The sequence below is a fragment of the Cervus canadensis genome, chromosome 3, assembly GCF_019320065.1.
Source record: "Cervus canadensis isolate Bull #8, Minnesota chromosome 3, ASM1932006v1, whole genome shotgun sequence".
Classification (NCBI taxonomy): Eukaryota; Metazoa; Chordata; class Mammalia; order Artiodactyla; family Cervidae; genus Cervus; species Cervus canadensis.
The window spans coordinates 24,537,414-24,558,169 of NC_057388.1; the positions used below are offsets into that span (position 1 = coordinate 24,537,414).

General features: G+C 37.4%; 1 protein-coding gene and 1 pseudogene across 3 annotated transcripts in view; one reads left to right on the top strand and one right to left on the bottom strand.

The window, feature by feature from the left end:
* The window catches only part of SNX13 (sorting nexin 13), a 153,203-nt gene that overhangs the window by 76,783 nt on the left and 55,664 nt on the right, over positions 1-20,756 (bottom strand). For 2 of the 3 annotated variants that reach the window (XM_043462781.1, XM_043462782.1), the window contains exons 6-8: positions 5,503-5,624; positions 5,308-5,409; positions 3,973-4,061 (exon numbers count right to left, since the gene is read on the bottom strand). In XM_043462781.1, coding sequence (XP_043318716.1) covers positions 3,973-4,061; positions 5,308-5,409; positions 5,503-5,624 — 313 coding nt within the window. Of the gene's footprint in view, positions 1-3,972; positions 4,062-5,307; positions 5,410-5,502; positions 5,625-11,583; positions 11,646-20,756 lie in introns of all 3 variants that reach the window. The other variant, XM_043462783.1, reaches the window with a different exon arrangement.
* LOC122438901 lies at positions 15,755-20,319 on the top strand (annotated as a pseudogene).

The window sequence follows — 20,756 nt, forward strand, 5'->3', positions numbered from 1 at the left end:
CAAAATGGCTGTCTGAGGAGGCCTTACAAATAGCTGTGAGAAGAAGACAAGTGAAAAGCAAAGGAGAAAAGCAAAGACATACCTATTTGAATGCAGAGTTCCAAAGAATAGCAAGGAGAGATAAGAAAGCCTTCCTCAGTGATCATTGCAAAGAAATAGAGGAAAACAGAACAGGAAAGACTAGAATTCTCTTCAAGAAAATTAGAGATACCAAGGAACATTTCATGCAAAGATGGGCACAAAAAGGACAGAAATGGTAGGGACCTAACAGAAGCAGAAGATATTAAGAAGAGGTGGCAAGAATACACAGAAGAACTATACAAAAAAGATCTTCATGACCCAGATAATCACGATGGTGTGATCACACACCTAGAGTCAGACATCCTCAAATGCAAACTCAAGTGGGCCTTAGGAAGCATCCCTACGAACAAATCTAGTGGAGGTGATGTAATTCCAGTTGAGCTCTTTCAAATCCTCAAAGATGATGCTGTGAAAGTGCTGCACTCAATATGCCAGCAAATTTGGAAAACTCAGCAGTGGCCATAGGACTGGAAAAGGTCACTTTTCTTTCCAATCCCAAAAAAAGGCAATGCCAAAGAATGCTCCAACTAATGCACAATGGCACTCATCTTACATGCTAGTCAAGTAATGCTTAAAATTCTCCAAGCCAGGCTTCAACAGTATGAGAACCATGAACTTCAAGATGTTCAGGCTGGATTTAGAAAAGGCAGAGGAATCAGAGATCAAATTGCCAACATCCGCTGGACCATCAATAAAGCAAGAGAGTTCCAGAAAAACATCTATTTCTGCTTTATTGACTAGCCAAAGCATTTGACTGTGTGGATCATGACAAACTGTCGAAAATTCTTAAAGATAGGAATATCAGACCATCTGACCTGCGTCTTGAGAAATCTGTATGCAGGTCAGGAAGCAACAGTTAGAACTGGACATGGAACAACAGACTGGTTCCAAATCAGGAAATGAGCACATCAAGGCTGTATATTGTCACCCTGCTTATTTAACTTATATGCAGAGTACACCATGAGAAACACTGGGCTGGATGAAGCACAAGCTGGAATCAAGATTGCCGGGAAAAGTATCAATAACCTCAGATATGCAGATGACACCACCCTTAAGGCAGAAAGTGAAGAAGAACTAAAGAGCCTCTTGATGAAGGTGAAAGAGGTGAGTGAAAAAGTTGGCTTAAAACTCAACATTCAGAAAACTAAGATCAGGGCACCTGGTCCCATCACTTCATGGCAAAAAGATGAGGAAACTGTGGAAATAGTGGCAGACTTCACTTTTGGGGGCTCTAAAATCACTGCAGATGGTGACTGCAGTCATGAAATTAAAAGACAATTACTCCTTGGAAGAAAAGTTATGACCAACCTAGACAGCATATTAAAAAGCAGAGACATTACTTTGCCAAAAAAGGTCCATCTATTCAAAGCTATGGTTTTTCCAGTAGTCATGTATGGATGTGAAAGTTGGACTATAAAGAAAGCTGAGCACTAAAGAATTGATGCTTTAAAAAAAAAAAAAAAAAAGAATTGATGCTTTTGAACTGTGGTGTTGGAGAAGACTCTTGAGAGTTCCTTGGACTGCAAGGAGATCAAACCAGTCCATCCTAAAGGAAATCAGTCCTGAATATTCATTGGAAGGACAGATCCTGACGCTGAAACTCCAATCTTTTGGCCACCTGATGTGAAGGACTGACTCACTAGAAAAGACTGTAATGCTGGGAGAGATTGAAGGCAGGAGGAAAAGGGGACGACAGAGGATAAGATGGCTGTATGGCATCACCAACTCAATGGACACTGAGTCTGAGTAAACCCCAGGAGTTGGTGATGGACAGGGAGCCCTGGCATGCTGCAGTCCATGAGGTTGCAAAGAGTCACACACGACTGAACGACTAAACTCAACTGAACTATGCATTAAAACTGATTATCTGATTGGTATATGCTATGTGGCAGGCACTGTGAAAACCAGTAAGTACACAGTGATATAGAATACAGAAATGAAGAAATGGCCCCTGTCCTCTAAGACTTGGGACTCCATTAGGGGAAAGAGGCATCAAGCAAGTTAATCCAACAATCAAACTTTCATGTTAAAATATGGTAAATGTTAAGAAGGAATACAGTACCTACCTACACTAATAGGGAATTATGAGGGGGCTTTCAGAGAAGGAGGCATTTCTGAGGAAGTGAGAGATGAGGGACAAATATAATTTAGCCAAGAGAATAAGGCAAATCATTCTAAGCAGATGAGAAAAAGAGTATGAGATAATCCTATAGTGGAGAAAAATGGCACTTTGGAAAAGCCTGTGTGGTTGGAATACAGTGACGGCATGGAATGAAGGCCAGAGAGGTTAAACAAAGCCACGTCACCCACAGTCTTATTGTAAGCCTTTTAAAAGGACTTAAGACTTAAAACATTTGCTGGGTGGTCATTACTGGGTTGAAGAAAAGATTTATAAAAGGCAGACAGGATTTGGAGGCAAGAGTAAGACTTCCATCTGGTGCATGCAAAGTTTAAAAGGGCTTTGCATCAATGAAACAGTGATTTTAGTAGGCAGCTGGTGGACAGTTCAGAAGAGAAAGATATAGATTTGAAAGTTATTAGCATTTGGATGGTGTTTAAAGTCACAGGGATGGATGAGCAAGAAGGCACAGAATTGCACAATCTGGATATTTAAAAGTTAAGCAGAGTATCAGGCAGGCAAAGACTGCTCCAAATAATCAGCATGAATGAATATGATGACTGATTAGCAGTATCTTCCTTCAGTGGTAGATGTGAATCTAGACACAGACATGCCAGATGTTGATAATGACCAGCCCAAGTCTTCAATGTATATAATCTATCAGACTCTCCCCATCAAAATCAAGCATTTTCTATTCATTTCACAGTATCACTACCCTACCTGAAAGTGCACTGAACCAAAGTTAGAGAGCTATTAGGATACTGCTAAATTGATACTGCTTAAATAATAATAAGCAAAAAAGACAGTTTAGGAACTGGTGTATCTGTTTTGCAGAATGGCAGACGAAAAAGATCATAAACTTTCATTTTCAGTATAATCAGAAACTTTTAATTTTACCCATTCAGCCAGGATAAGGACTAACGTAGCTAGCATTTCTCAGTCATAACCAGTAACCAAAGTCAAAATGTTATTCCTTTACATTTGCACACAGAATTTTATTCTAAAGGATTACACTCAGGGAATAAATGAGTCCAAGATTATTGTTTTCATCTGACATTTATTTTTCAATGCCAAGAAGTAGAATCTTAGCTGCTCAGGTTTTTTTTTCAAAGTTTCTATCCAGATGTGTTATTTTAATTAGCCTAATTTAGGTAAACTTATAGAATTCATTGGAAGGACTGATGCTGAAGCTCCAATACTTTGGCCACCTGATGCGAAGAGCTGACTCATTAGAAAAGACCCAGATGCTGGGAAAGATTGAAGGCACGAGGAGAAGGGGATGACAGAGGACGAGATGACTGGATAACATCACCAACTCAATGAACACGAGTTTGAGCAAGCTCGGAGAGATGGTGAAGGACAGGGAAGTCTGGCGTGCTGCAGTCCATGGGGTAGCAAAGAGTCAGACACGACTGAGCAACTGAACAACAATGTTAAAGAAAATTTAAAACATAACCTAACTCTAAGTCAGGCAGTTCTTGGGGTATTGTCCAGGAACCTCTGGGGTGTAGGGAAAGGGAAGCAAACAGTGGTATTTTCAGAATGGAGCATGATAGTTAACAGAATGTGCTTGTGTATTTCTGTGTTCCAAAATTCCTTAGCTTTAATATTTACAATACAATAAATATTGATAGACAAAGCTCACATACACAGAAGCTAGCTGGGGTCCTTAATAATTTTTAAGTGTGTAACAGGGTCCTGGGACCAAAAATTTGGCAATTACAACTCTAAGTTTCTTTACAGCCATGTATCTGGTACGAGTTTAAGCTTACCCTGACAAAGTATCGCATGATCTTGTTCTGGAAATCTCCAGGAGGTAGCAATAAATATAATAAGACCTCACACAAATCCCTTAGGAATCCTAGAAATTAAAAAAAAGGAGCTATAATAACAGAAGATACAAAATCTCCACCTACTCTTGATATAAAACACAAATAAAGCAGCAGGATTAAGCAGTTTGCTGATTATACAAGCTTATTATCTTAATAATTAATCAGTATTCAATAAAAATCTTTGTTATTCTCCAAATAGCCAATATTCATTAATCAAAGTAATATACACTTTTTTACTTTGCCCAGTTCTACCCTACATCTTGAGTTGTTGAGAAACTTCAGTTACAAAAGTGTTTTCCCCCAGAAGTTTTAGTTGCACCAAGTATTCTACTCTTCTACCACACATCTCTACATACTTAAGTTATCTGCACATTTAAAAATATACTTACAATTCTTTTTCAAGAAAGAACCTCCACTAACTTCGCAGGTAATAAGAAGAAGAATATGCTCTTCTATTTTACCGATTGAGGAGGGCTTGATTTACATAAAAGAACTATACATCATTCTAACTATTTCTTACATTTAGTTATTTTATTAATGCTGCTGCTGCTAATGAAGTAGCAATTAAAAACTGAACTGCATAATAAATATAAAAAGGAAAGAAGAAAAAAGGAAAAAAGCAGAAAAGAAGGCAAATAAATAGAAAAGCTGAGCACATTTAAAAAATCTAAGAAAACAATTTCCACAACTAGCAATGCTTTCCTGAGTTGTTCATATGCTGACACTTCCTGGGAAGGTAATTATATAGCTGATCCTGATAATCAAAACAATATGCCAAGTAGCACAGACTAGGTCATTGTAAAACTAGGAAAAGACAACATCCTCAGCTAAAACTTATCTGGTCTAATATCTCAAAAAGAAAAGTCAATTAAACTCTATAAATTTCATTTGAAACATTATCATCATTCCCTTAGAAAATATTTACGATAATAGGTGTACCCTTGAGTTAGACATAGTAAACTCAAGGTGAAGATAAAATTACTACAGATCAAAAAAAGTAAAGTCATAAGGATAAAATGTTTGTGTTTGCTGTATTTTAAAAGACGACAAAAGAAGTTCTCTTTAATTGAAAAGGCTCTCTTTAAAAGAAAAAAGAATCTGGAAATTTAAGAGTTAAAAGATAAAATGAGCAGTAGTGTTTTTACTAAGCTTCCTGTCCCATAAGAATAACTTCACTCTTAGATTTTACCCTGGTATTTGTTAAATGGTTCTGCTAACTTGCCTCTACTACTGTGAACAGTTAATATGCTCAAAAAGTTATATTAAAAAGAAAACCTTCTTCATCTTTGGGAGAAGTGCACACTAGGTCACGGCAAACGTCCTTTTCCATTTCAACTTCAACTTCAAAGAAGGTATCTACAAGATCTTCTGCTGTACCTGGACAGAAAAGGAACAATTCAAGATTACAGAATAATAAAGAAAAACAGATTCTAAAATCCTAATTTTCAAATGGGATAAAGATATTATTACCTTTCACTTGATCATCCTTCTCTGTTATCTTTTGTTGGGCCTTTCTGAATACTCGTAGGTGTGTGCCAAAATCATCTACAAGGCGTGTAGTAAAATAAGGTTGCCAGTCTATTTCTTTAGACCTTATAACAAACACATTACATAGAAGGATGACTTTTTTAAGTCAAAAAATAAATTTATTCAATGACTATTGAAAAACAACATGATCATCACAGACTGAATTTATTTATACTGAGATTTTGTTCATTTAATTAGTATTACACCTTAGCATTCCTTTTCAAAAGACCCATAGTTTATCAAATCTATTTAAACTCTTGAACAGTATTCTTTGAAGTATTTTGTGTCGAAGCTTAAAAGTACTAAGTGCTTAAAATTAAAAAAAGGAAAGACAACAGGCAATTTCTCACCCCAGACATAACAACACATTAAGAACTGAGAATGCTTCTGCTTGTTTTTAAAAGAGCACTTGGGATTTTTGATTCTTTCTGAACCCTTTCTGAATTCTCCACATTCTTCCATTTAGTTATACAGTTCAAGTTTTGAACCAAATACCTTTGGTGTGAGCCTGATTGGTTTCTGTTTGCATATATAAACACTTAAAAACTCAACTATTCAAAATAACTATAGTCACTTGGAAATGGTTTAAAGAATAATGTATAAAATAACACACTTACCCATGAAAAAGGTGGTAACTAATTTTATTAAGCTACCTAGTACTCTTATAAAAGAAGACTTCAACAAACACTGCTAATTTAGCACACCAGTGAAACGTAACAAATAGATAAATACAAAACAGATTACACATCTCTTTTGATTAAGTGATATTATTAAACAAGCATTTTTTTCAATGCTGTTCTCCTTATATTAACACTAAAATTAATTCATCCCTTTAGGAACATACCAAATAGAAGACAAAGAGTCTATTCATAACGATGCTGAGCAATAAAGGAACCAAAAAAAAAAGTATACCATAAGTTGTCATGCTAATTCACCATACATAAAAAAGCAAATGAGTAAGCTAATTTCATTACTGTTTTTGGAGAAAAACCTTACAAATGTGTAACAGCACTGAGGAATACCACAGATGGCTGTTTTCAAATAAGAAATTGTTAACTTTAATATACTTTTTAATGTGCAATTATAATCTATTATACACATGGAAAAAGTAAATTATAAGTACATGAAATACAAATTAACTTAATAAAAATAAAGGTAACCTGAGTTCTGAGATTTGCAGAGGCATTACCGTTCAACTACATGAGCGATGTATATAAGAATACACTAAATAGCAATATTCAGTCTCAAAATAAAACTTAAATACTTAAACTTGGAGGTCTATAGAATCTTTGTTTCTTATTTTAAAGAGAAAAGCACTATCTGTGTAAGCATCTTTACAAAATCATCCAAACTTGAAAATTTGTATAAGAACAAAATTTACTTGGTGTAGACCATAAATTCACTTAATCCATAAAAGGTTCATTCTAACAACTTTAGAAGCAGAATCTTTCAAATTGTATGTGTTCTGTTTCACGTATAGTGCTGTTATACAATTTACTAAAATTCCAACAAAATAAATACATTAATTTTAGAAGGCATTCTAAAACCTATCTCAATTCATCTTAGAAGATGTAAATGAGACATTTGAAGAGGATATAAAAGGATGTAAAAGTAATATTTAACATGACTGGAAGTTAATCAGTAATGCAAATATAAAAAATTATTTTAATTATTAAACACAGATTTCTACTTTCAATATAAAACACACGGAGGTGAGGAAAACAGGAAACAGAATATTTCATATTCCCTGTCCAAGGTAATTATTTTCCCTCTGCTTGACTCATTTTCACTGAATACATGCAAATTTAATGTAAATCTCAATTCAAAGGAACTATTCCAGGTAAGGAAGATAGGAACAACAGTAGTACATGACTGCCCACTTATAAATCAGGAAAATTTCTACTAATAATTTCTAGTAGTATTTACCTTATAATTTGAAAACATTTTGTTGACAGCGAAGAACTTCCTAAAATTATGGTATATGACTAATATATAATAAGTGCAATGTAAATATAAATTTAAAAATCATTCAATTTATGTAATAGCCACATTTCCTTCTATTGATTTACAAAGAGCTTTCTATTTGAGTTCTTAATGCTATTATTCTTAAATCATGACTGCAGTCAAGGCTCTTTTTCACTTTGTTTAAAATATTTCCCCACATGTCTTCCAGTAAAAACATCTAGATTATTGTACAATGAGTCCTATTATCTACACTTTCATTTTATTACTACTAAGCTTTCATTTCTTGAATTTAAAAATGAGAGCATACTTCCTATTGACCAAGAGAATAAGGAATATATTCAACCCTACCCCCAAAAATAAAATTTACAGTAGGTTCCTGTAGCTTATATATCTTGATAGAACGACTGCATGAATTACAACGGTTAACTAGGAATGCAAATAAGAAATGAAGTCTCAAAGAACAAAAGCTACAGTTAAACTATAAAGTGTACCTCTCTGAATATATATATTAGGCATGCCTTATCTTCATCTCTAATACCAGCATCTTATTCCTGGCCTTTTAATTGGTCTCCCATGTCCTTTCTTGTCTCTCCCTTCATTCTATTTTCCATAGAGCAGCCAGAGTGATCTTTATAAAAATACAAATATGATAATACAAAACAAGGGCTTTAAAAATACTTGAATGACTCCTGACCATGCATATCTGGGTCCCTGCTTACTTCCTCATCGTCTGTTTCGATCTCTTCCTTCCTCTTTGGTTCTGTTCTTATCTCAGTGCCTCTGGACAGACTATTTCCTCTGCCAAATTTGCTCACCCTGTCTACTCCCTACAAATTTACCTTCTCTCCTCCACATTCCCCTGACAATTCCCATGTATACTTTCAAGTTTATCTAAAATGTCGGTTCCACACACAGCACCCTGCATTGACCCTCACCCTCTACCCTACTCCTTCACACTAGGTCTCTGGTTACAGCGTTTAGTTCTATAGCACTTAGAATCTGCAGTTAAACAATTCAATTGCTGAGATAAATCAGGGATTTCATGTTTTATTCACTGTGTTTGTTTTATTCCCAGTGTTGTTCCCAATGGCTAAATAATACGTTAAACCCTGGAGGCACTCAATACATACTGATTTACTGATTTCTCTTTCAGGGTCAGAGCACTGTTAACAGGTGCCTGGGGAATGGCCACATGAACCCCCTAGAACAGCTTCTTCTTTACTCCTTACAGTTCTGACGTAGGACACACATTGATTGAGAAGCTCTTTTTGCCTCTCGAAAACCTAAAACTACTTAATGCTAAAGCCTAAAAAAGGCAATGAATGTCCCAAATATGGGGCTGAGACTGAGATTATACAAATTCCTTCACTGGTTCCATCTATTCTAAGCAGTAAACAGTTTATCATCAGTAATACAAAACACACATCAAAATCAATTAAAGACTTCTGTAAAGAGGCCCTGAACTGGCATACATGTCCTTGATCCAAGTAAAAGATACACCATTTCATTAGTTGGGAAATTCAGCAAGTCATATCATATCCCACGGTTTTTCTCTAGGGACACTTACAGCTTAAAGAATCTATGATTAACCAAATGCAACACACACATACACAGGCACACAGGAACACAGTACATGGAAAAGTGATAATGGGTAAACAAAATATCTGATCAAAGGAGGGAATCATGAATGTATGTCATTTTATCTTCAATCATATAAATCATTCAATATAAGACCAAGGGAAGACCTTTTGATTAAGGTTTTGCTAAGAGTTATTAATGTAGCCTTTGTCCAACTGAGCTATTTCAAATCCTGAAAGATGACGCTGTGAAAGTGCTGCACTCAATATGTCAGCAAATATGGAAAACTCAGCCCTGGCAACAGGACTGGAAACGGTCAGTTTTCATTTGAATTACAGAGAAAGGCAATAACAAAGAATGCTCAAACTATGACACAATTGCACTCATCTCACAGGCTAGTAAAGTAATGCTCAATATTCTCCAAGCCAGGCTTCAGCAATATGTGAACTATAAACTTCCAGATGTTCAAACTGGTTTTAGAAAAGGCAGAGGAACCAGAGATCAAATTGCCAACATCCTCCGGATCATCAAAAAAGCAAGAGAGTTCCAGAAAAACATCTATTTCTGCTTTATTAACTATGCCAAAGTCTTTGACTGTGTGGATCACAATAAACTGTGGAAAATTCTGAAAGAGATGGGAATACCAGACCACCTGACCTGCCTCTTGAGAAACCTATATGCAGGTCAGGGAACAACAGTTAAAACTGGACATGGAACAACAGACTGGTTCCAAATAGGAAAAGGAGTACGTCAAGGTTGTACATTGTCACCCTGCTTATTTAACTTATATGCAGAGTACATTATGAGAAATGCCGGGCTGGAGGAAGCACAAGCTGGAATCAAGACTGCTGGGAGAATTAACAATAACCTCAGATATGCAGATGACACCACCCTTATGGCAGAAAGTGAAGAAGAACTAAAGAGCCTCTTGATGAAAGTGAAACAGGAGAGTGAAAAAGTTGGCTTAAAGCTCAACATTCAGAAAACTAAGATCATGGCATCCGGTCCCATCACTTCATGGCAGATAGATGGGGAAACAGTGGAAACAGTGGCTGACTTTATTTTTCGGGCTCCAAAATCACTGCAGATGGTGATTGAAGCCATGAAATTAAAAGATGCTTACTCCTTGGAAGGAAAATTATGACCAACCTAGATAGCATATTAAAAAGCAGAGACATTACTTTGCCAACAAAGGTCTGTCTAGTCAAGGTTTTTCCAGTGATCATGTATGGATGTGAGAGTTGGACTATACAGAAAGCTGAGCACCAAAGAATTGATGCTGTTGAACTGTGATGTTGGAGAAGACTCTTGAGAGTCCCTTGGACTGCAAGGAGATTCAACCAGTCCATCGTGAAGGAGATCATTCCTGGGCGTTCATTGGAAGGACTGATGTCGAAGCTGAAACTCCAATACTTTGGCCACCTGAGGCAAAGAGCTGACTCATTTGAAAAGACCCTGATGCTGGGAAAGATTGAGGGCAGGAGGAAAAGGGGACGACAGAGGATGAGATGACTGGATGGCATCATCGACTCAACGGACATGGGTTTGGGTGGACTCCGGGAGTTGGTGATAGACAAGGAGGCCTGGCGTGCTGCAGTTCATGGGGTCACAAAGAGTTGGATACGACTGAGCAATTGAACTGAACTGTCTTGAATAAATCATTCTCACACGGAAGAAGTTATGGTTTCCAGTTTCTTTTAAAGGACGTAACAGCTAAGGACATTTATAAACAAATCTGAACGCAGAGTAAGAGTCTTTCAAGGCTCTTCACCAGTACTTTGTAGTTGTCTTTTGCACACCTAATTCAACTGCAATCTATTTAGCAACTTGCTCTGAGTAAATTCCAAAGCAAGTGACCTCATTTTCACAGGAACTACCCTGTCATACTCATATTTCTTCAAAATAGGTAGGAGTAAATTAAATTATATGATTATAATAAAAAGTATAACCAGGGTACACAGGTTCAGAAACAAATACAACTTCCTTTTTTAATACAGTCAATTTCTTGCTCCTCTAAAGCATCCATGTTCAGCTTATACCACAGAACTATTATATGAAACTTTCTTTGCCCAAGAATCTATTAATACAAGTGACTTTGGATAAGTTTAAATCTCAAAAAGTGGGAACAGAAAAGGGCAGAAGTACAAGAAAGTAGTCTACTAGCCTAGCTTTAATGCAACGGGCTTGAGTCAGTATGTCGTACAAAGGGAATGGACTGGCTAACTAAAGAGAATTTCTACTACAGTAGTCCAGAACTGGTACCATTCCAAAAAGAGTTTACAATTTTTTGACAATACTCACACACACAGAAATAAGCAGAAGGTAAGTGCTATGTCATAAGTCAAAAAAGATTTAAAAAATTTGATGAATGAGGACTATCATTGATGAATGAGTACCATTTAACAGGGAAAGTAAGGATATAGGAACAAGCAAAAGAAGGGAATGAGCATGATCAACCCCAGAGTCATCACACAGACTTGCCTAACTAAAGAAGTGGGTGACTGCTGGGCAGTAGAGGCAATCTTCACACACTTGGCAGAACACTGTCCTAGAAAAGGTCCTTTATATCAAAATGAAAACAGTCAAAATTGACCTTCCCACAGAAACAATCCTATGATTAATGTTTCATTCCTGATGCTATATTATTTTTTCACAGGAATGATTACTAAGATATTATTTTAAAACATTAAGAATGACACAGTATATTGCATAGCATATACACTGCATAGTATTTGTGTTTGTATATGTGTGAATATATATCAAAAGTCATACACACTTATCACATATAAAGGCTTTTTAAGTGTATATTAATCAATAAGGGTAATATAATAACCAACTGCATAAAATACAATAATATGCATTAATCTCCTAAATGAAGTCTTTTACCTTCTAAAGAAGAAATATCAAGACTTTTTTAAAAACCACTATCAAAATTCCTAGTTTTACTGGGTAGATTTTGACAAGCATCTTTGAAGACATTTTGAGAAGTTCTATTCCACTAGATTTTTTGATCACCTGACTCACAGCCATCTTTTGCCGAAAGTGAGTGACCTATCTGTAAAAGAAAAAAATTCCTTCCTTGAGTCACTGAATCAGACAGTTAACCCCCTCAGAATTCACTATCATAAAGGATATACTCTTTAAAATACATAAACCTTTACATGTTTCCATCCTTAAGAGTTCTTGAGGGAGTACTTTGTTAGCATCAAAAGCTTCAGCCTAAAATTGAATTTGAGCAATATTTTAAAAGCAAAGAATTGTAAACTTGCTTCTAAATCCATTTAAAGACTCTCCCTTCTCAATTTGCTCATAAATATTTCAAGTTACCATAACCACTTCCCTAGAGCATCTTTGCTTCCCTTTTAAAAACTACTTCAAGAATTTAGTTATAAGGACTGAGTATAAAATAATTAAACTGATTTTTTTCACAACATTACTAAATTTACATTAACTCATGATCACTCTCTACCATCATCCTCAAAAATACATGGAGAATTACTCTTTCACAGGAGCTAAATCAGCCACCACAAGGACACAAGTTTCACTGCTCTGTGGTTACTAGTCTGCTCCCTTCCCTCAGCTGCACCTCCTCCCCGCGTGTGCTGCAGCAGGCATGCGTGCTAAGTCGCTTCAGTCAAGTCCGACTCTTTGTTATCCTATGGACTGTAGCCCGCCAGGCTCTTCTGTACATGGGATTCGCTTCCCTAGGGGAGCTTCCTGACCAAGGGACCGAATCCATGTCTCTGGCACCTCCTGCATTAGCAGGTGGCCTCTTTACCTCTAGCTCCACCTGGGAAGCCCCATGCGCTGCAGGGGGAGAGCCAAATGAGCACATCTCTCTCCTAACCCACATGCAGTGACTTTACGCTCACAGCTTAAAATCAACCACGGTGGGAGTATTCTACAGAGAAGAGCAGTAGTTTAGATAATCAAGTAAAAAACTGTCAAGTTTCATTGATGCAAAACTGCTTAACTATAGGGAAAAGATTGGTCTAGCTAATATCTTAATGTTTGAAGTCTTGCATCCTTTCTGACCATGCAGAAATGTAATAAGAGATTTAAATATAGTTTATCATCATCCTAGTCTAAGATTTACTACCAGTAAAACAGCAGACCATAGAAGTACTTTAATCCCAAAGTAAATTAAATCTAAAAAAAATAACTCTCCAAATGGTATTCAAAATGTGGGGTGTGATAGAGAATGTGAGTGTTTTGAAGAGGAGATATGAGTGAAGGCAAACAAATCAAGATTAGTACCAACCATATCAGGGAATCTTAGTATTTCAGAACTGAAAGAGATCTGAAAGAATTACCACAAACCCTTATAATCACAGGGCCAAAAACGTAAATTACTTATTCCAGATTAGTTACTGAGATAAAGGTTTCGTTAAAACAAAAACAGGATTCCTGAGTTTCAATTCAGTTTATCTGCTATACCTTGAACTACACGAAATCTTCGGACTCATAAAAGTTATAAACGAATTGGTAGAGATGGAGAAAAACCCGGGCCTACAGTTTTACACAGCCATAGGGTGGAAATGGTGCTCAGTGAACTCCAACCCCACGTAAGAAACCCATCCAGTTCTACATCTCGGGCGCCAATGCTTCAAAGAGGTCAACAATGCAGAAGTTCTAAAGAACTTCAATCTCCAAATATAAAGAAAAACTTAGAAGAACACACATAAAGCACACTCACCTATTTTAGAGGTTGAGCATAAAGAACGCAGAGCTGGGAGCCTTAAACTACATGAAAAAAACAAATAACCTGGGGCTAAGTGTGCATCTTAAGCATAATGTTAAGTACTAAAAATTAAATTCATGTTATTAAGTATTTTAACAAAGAAGGTTTTCAGTAAAATTTATCTGATAAATGAAACATTTGTAGACCTAACAAACAGTGAAATATATTAAATTCTGTGGGAAAAATTTACCAAGAAGTCATAAATGGAAACTCGGTTAACAATAATCTATTGAGTATTGACTACACCATTATGTACAAAAACAACTATATTTAAGCACTAATTTCAAGATAACTTCCCAAGGAAGTAAGGATACAATGGTTGTCTGTACAAAACATGTCATATATAGCTGAAAAAAAGGATTTTTTAAATTTATGTGCTCATAATAATATAAAAAACAGAAAAACAGGAAAATAAATTTAGTTGAAAAAAGTCATCCTAGATATATTTTTTTTTAGTGCTGAGCACCAAATGTTCCTGTCTTGGGCTACAAGAATCATGCATGCCTGTTTTGTAAAATGTCATTTCTTTCTTTAGATTTTTCTATATCAGCTATAAATTAGCCATAAATCCACAATCCAAAGATCACTGTTAATATTTTACTATTTTTTTCTTACTATTTGCTATGCTCACATATTTACAACTTTTAACACACCTAAAATCATACAACTTCTTTGTATGAGTTTTATTCCAATATTTTTCCTATTTCTTGAATAATACGTCTGAGTATTTTAATGGATGCAAACTCTTTCTCTAAAGAGCCAAACAGCAACAGTTTCAGGCTTTGCAGGCCACAACATCTCAGTCAGTTCTGCCACTATAGTACAAAAGCAGCCATGGACAAAATACAAACAAATGAGCATGACTGTCCAATAAAACAATAAAACTGTATTTAAAACCAGGAAGCAATACAGTACAGTCAACAATAGCCTAGTTTTAACACAGGGGAAAGCTCTGAAAGACAGTCTCTGTGCAAGATATACAAATAATTAATTAGCACAAGAAAAGATGCTTAATATCATTAGCCATCAGGAAAAGGTAAATCAAAACCATAATGAAATACCACTTCAGACCAAAGAGAATGACTTTAATCAAAGGCCAGACAATAACAAGTACAGGCAAAGAGGCGGAGAAACTGGAACACTCATACATTGCTGGCAGGAATGGGCAGCCACTCTTAAAAGTTTGCAGTTCCTCAAAAGATTAAACAGAGTTACCATACAACCCAGAAATTTCATTCCAAGGTATACATCTAGGAGAAACGAAAACATCAAGTCTACACAAACATGTACATGAATGCTCATAGGAGCATGCTTTATAAAAACCAAAAAATAGACACAACCCCAATGTTTACCAACTGATGAATGGATAAACAAAACATGGTGTGTCCATACAATGGAAAATTGTTCAGCAATGAAAAGGAATGAGTAATAATATATGCTACAACAAGGATGAAGATTGAGGGCAGGAGGAGAAGGGGACGACAGAGGATGAGATGGTTGGATGGTATCACTGACTCAGTGGAGATGAGTTTAAGCAAACTCCAGGAGTTGGTGATGGACAGGGAGGCCTGGCATGCTGTGGTCCATGGGGTCGCAAAGGGTTGGACACAACTGAGCGACTGAACTGAACTGAACAACAAGGATGAACCTTGAAAACATTACAAGTGAAAGAAGCTAGTCACAAAAGATCATATATTATATTATTTCATTCACGTAAAATGTCAATAAAGACACAGAAAAAATATATAGTTGACTACCTAGAGGTAGAAGCCTTGTGGGGGATATGGGGAGAGACTGATTAGTGGATACCAGGTTTCTTGGAAGGGCATGAGAACATTCCTAAACTAACTGTGATAAAGGCTGCACAGCTCTGAGCTCACTGAGGGCCGACACTTACAGTGGGCGAACAGTATGGCACATGAGCTACAAAATGTACAGGTAACCGCTAACCTCCACCTCCACCCACCCATTCCTGAAGTCCAGTTTTGGCCTCAATCCACAGCAGGTTTTGGTCAGGTACTCTGGTCCATTCTGTCTCTAGATCAAATCCTTTAAATACCACCCAAATAACCACTTTCTCTCCATTTCATGTGTTTTAATTTTGTTTCCTCTGCCCTTCCCCCTCAAAAAACAATGAAGCTAAGAAGACAAGAGAATCTGTGTGCATATATTCCCAGGAATGTAAGAAATAACAAAAACAACAAGAAAGAAGTTAACATTCACTGAATACATATTATATGCCAGATTCCTATGGTGTTTTACATGTTCTTTTCTCTCATATAATTATTACAACAACCCTATGAGAAAATTACCTCATTTTACTGATGCTGAGATTGAGGCACAGAAAGCTAAATAACTTGCTCAAAAAATCATTTATTGGTTGACAAATATTTTATGAAATATTTCATGCATCTCATCTCATTTGCCCCTCACAACTCACGAGTTTGCGACAAACACGTATCAGTATCGCTATTTTACAGATAAGTTAGGAAATTTTCTAAGTATACTGTAACTTAATGGTGCAGGTAGAATTACAATACAGATCTTGTAGGGCTTTCTCTCCAATGTCATGCGATCTTATTTGAAGAGAGAAAAATAAAAATATGTGGGATATCACAGATTCAACCCCTAAAGCTCCAGCCTAATGCCCAGGTTCCACAGAGAACTAAAGAGTTCCCTGAGAAGGTTTCCTTCCCCAAACTGCTACTAGAAACAGGTACTAAGTAAGGTTAGGATGACGTGTTATCATTACAATGTACTCTCTCATATCTGATGCCATTTAATCTTAACAAAAACCTGATAAGCAGATACAGGTTATCACTAGATGCAAAGAATTTATGTTTCTTATCCATTCAAGGTCATGTTGTTTAGTCACTAAGTCACCTCTGACTTCTTGTGACCCATGTCGCCAGGTTCCCCTGTCCATGGGATTTCCCAAGCAAGAGTACTAGAACGGGTTGCCTTTCCTTCTCCAGAGGATCTTCCCAACCCAGGGATCAAACCCCCATCTCCCACACTGGCAGGTGGATTTTCTACTGCTGCACCACCAATGCCATAGAGCTTAATAAATAACAGAACTAAAGCTCAAAACCAGAACTTCAGACTCTACATATATCCTTCCCCTCCTGTTCTAACAAAATTAGCATTTTGTTTGATGCTGATATTCTGTGATTGTTTCCTCAAGGCACCAAATAAATATGAACACTAGAATTTGGTGGTTCTAAATCTTTCTGGGGTTCACAGGCCCTTTTTGAAAATAAAATCTATGGAACCACTCAAAAGGAAAAAAAAAAAAAAGCACAGAAAATTTTGGGGCTTCGTGGGACTCTGGTTAAAAACTCTATACAAGATTGAAATTTGAAAGAGAGAAGAGATATAATGTATGCTTCACAGTGCATAGCTGACAAGAATAAGAATTTAAGAAGTATTCAAGTAATGATTATAAGCACTTAATTTTCTTGATACTCTCATTGGAAATACTCAAGGAGCCCCTGTGAAGACATATATTTTAGTATGGCTTTACTAGAAAAATCCAATGAAAGACAAAAATAAAGTCATTCATTGAGAAGGCACAAACATTAACTGAGCCTCACTGTATGCTACAGACTTTATATCGTATCCTTTTTAGCCTGAAAGCAGTCTCAAAAGAAACATTATCAGCTTTTTATGAATAAGGAAACGAAAGCTCGAGAGGCTGATTAATTTGCCCCATAACTTAAGGCCAACAACCAAGCAAAGGCATAATTCAGATCAGTCTAGGATGGAAGAAATTTGGTTCTTCCTATAGTCACCCAACATTTAGCTTGAAAGCACAGAATGTTAGTAGAGAAGGAAATGGCAACCCATTCCAGTATTCTTGCCTGGAGAGTCCCATGGACAGAGGGGCCTGGTGGGCTACAGTCCATGGGGTCGCAAAAGAGTTGGATATGACTGAGCAACTGAACAATAATAGAATGCTGGAGAAGCGGGAAAAAAAACTATGACAGGAAGTTTAAAGAAAAAGTAGTTAGAAGATCAAAGACCAGGCAAAGCACTGCAGTGATATGACAGAAAGGTGGGAGAAATGAAGATGAATCATCTAGATCACAATATACCTGGTAGGGACTGGGGGACAGAATAGTGACTGTTAAGAACGATTCTAATTCTTACGCTGCCCCCAAGTGAACAGATAATCTTGGACTAACTGTTTAATCTTTCTGGAATTTAGCTTCCTCATCTGTGAAATTATGGATGATGGGTGACATAAAAACTTAAATTTCTAAATTTCTTCACAATTTTAAAAACATTTTCAAAAAAAAAAAAAAACAAAACCATTTTCACATGAACTATTTCCATTACACTCTACCGACCAGGGATTTTTGCTTCATTCACTGCTGTATCCGCAGCATCTGGCTGAGGCAAAGTAGACACAAAATATGAGTTAACAGAACACATGAATTTGCTCCAGACCAAAACCCTGTGAGGAATGCAGTATAGGACAGGTATTTATTATGCTTATTTCATACATGAGAAAAACCAAAATCCAAAAAATTTAGAATACTTGCTCACAGTCCCACAGCTAAATGAGAGAAGAAGATACAAACTCCCTCAAGTCTTCCAATTACTAGTTCAAAATTCTTTCTAGGTCTAATATTTTTTATATTTTAATATAATCTCAAGCAGTCACACAAAAGAATAATGAACTCTTCTTATTCCCATCTTTGCAGAGAAGGGGAAAAAAGTCATTAGAAAGGTGTTACTATAAAAAGCAGTGACCAACAGATTCAGAATAATGATCTTAAACAATACCTAACATGCAATAATGTTACATATATGAAGTAAAGGACATAAAATCCAATTTCTGACTTCTTTGATTATATGTTAGTATATTTTCTATATTCCACAGTGAGTCTACACTCATAATTATGGTTGGCTACTTTCCAAATGCTTGCTATTAATCATAAAAGAGAAGGGGCTCCAATCTATCTAAGGTTAAAATTCAAACTATGAAACCTACTGCAGCCTGCCTCAGTGACCGGAGGCAGAGGAATTCATCTCCCACTCTAAACCTTAAGATCAACTTAATTATAAAAGAAAAGTCTTGACAGGGCAGCATGAGCTGGAAATATCTATTCAGACAGAAACAGAAACAAAATAAGAGCCCTAGGGCAAAGCCCTACTCTCCAAGACTCTCAGAAGCACAAAAGTGCATTTCAAGAACCTAAGTGGGGAAGAAGACGGGCTGGCTCGAGAATAACACCTTCAGACTTGAGAACCTACTTGTGACACAGCAATGTAGCCTCCTGCCTTGAGGCCACAGGCTTGTAGGAAAATCACTGCATGTACTGGGTAGAAAAATCTTTTATTAAAAAAAAAGAGAAGAAGATAGCAAACTTACCCAAAGATAAAATCCTTTCTTTCAAACGTAAATAATTTCTGCAAATGAAATGGCCTCTCTAAAAATCAAGTCGTTTAAATACAAGGATACAGACCAAAATATTTAGGCAGTATATAAGGGGGCGTTTGTAAACTGAGAATTTTAGTATATCTCAGAAAAGTTTCTTAAAGGAATCTCATGCAAATATACTTCTCTTCTGAAAGTAAATAAATAAACTGAATATTCTCCACCGACTGCTCCTCTGAGTTCTTCGAAGAGGACTCCATTATGTGTGCGCCTAAGATAAGCGGGCAGTGGCACTCAGCTCTTCTCACAGCACTGAATAAAGCAGACTATCACGGGTAACGGGAACCTCAGGGAGCCCCGGTCTACACTGCCCCCAGAACCACCGCCGCGGACGGCTACAAGGTGGTGCTGATCCCACACAGGAAGGGTACACGGACCTGGAGGACGGCTTCACTGGCTGGTGAGAAGCCAACATGAGCACTGTGGGCGTCAGGAGGTGAAGCACAACAGGCAGGTGCTGCAAGATACTGGTTACGAGCGTGGCATCTGCTTCACCACGTGCAGAAGCAAGCAACGGGGACTCTCTGGACAACACTGGATGCCACTACTGTGGCTGCCAGTAGTGCAGACTTAGCCTCAACAAGGCAGATGTTGCTGCCAAGCAGGATGAAGCCAAGTAAAGATCTGGAGGTGCTGTGATGTTCTATCATCTCAGTGTAGCCTGACCATCCCTTCAACAGCAACACCCGTTAGTAAGACTGCAGGTATGCAGACCTCAATAACCATCAGCTACCCTCCTGTGAAAGTCTGAAGGACACTACTGCCAGAGTACTGCCCCTTTGGAATGAAAAAATAGTTCCCCAGAGGGAGGAGGGGGAGAGGGTAGTGAATACATCCCTTAGCATCAGGCTTCAGGGCATGGTCAGCCCTCTGGAGGGGCTCTCTGAAGAGGCTATCGTGGAGCTGCACCTGCCTCCTGGTATTCCCACTGGACAAGAACTTGCAGCCCATCAAGCCCATGCAGTTCCTGGGAAATGAAGAGCCCATGTGTGGCATCACAGAGGCTGTGGCTGCCCAGGGCAAGGCCGATTAAGTGAAGCCAAACAAGGACACCTTGCTTTCCCCAGGACATGAGCCCTGCCACTCCATCCCTCTGCACCTCTTCCCTGCAAGTCTGTGGGCATCTAAAGTTGTATCTCCAGATGTGGATCAGTGGCTCCTAAATTTGCTCTAGCCATTTCGTCTCTTGCTCCCACTCATTTCATACAGTCTAGTCAGAACAGCACCTATGGGGCATGGGTTCTCAATCAAAGCCAAAGAAAGACTTATTCAAGAGGGTGGAAACGCAGTAACTCTGGGATTTTTTTGTTAGTGCTTTGTTTACTACTAAAGCCCTGCTTGAGTAGGAGATTGGCAGGAACCATGCTAAGGTGTGACCAATAAGAAGGAACAAGCTAGCTTATTTGTGTTGCCAGCAGCTAGTCCTATACTACTCTGTGGCCAGGTAACTGTCAAAGAGACTCTAGTTAT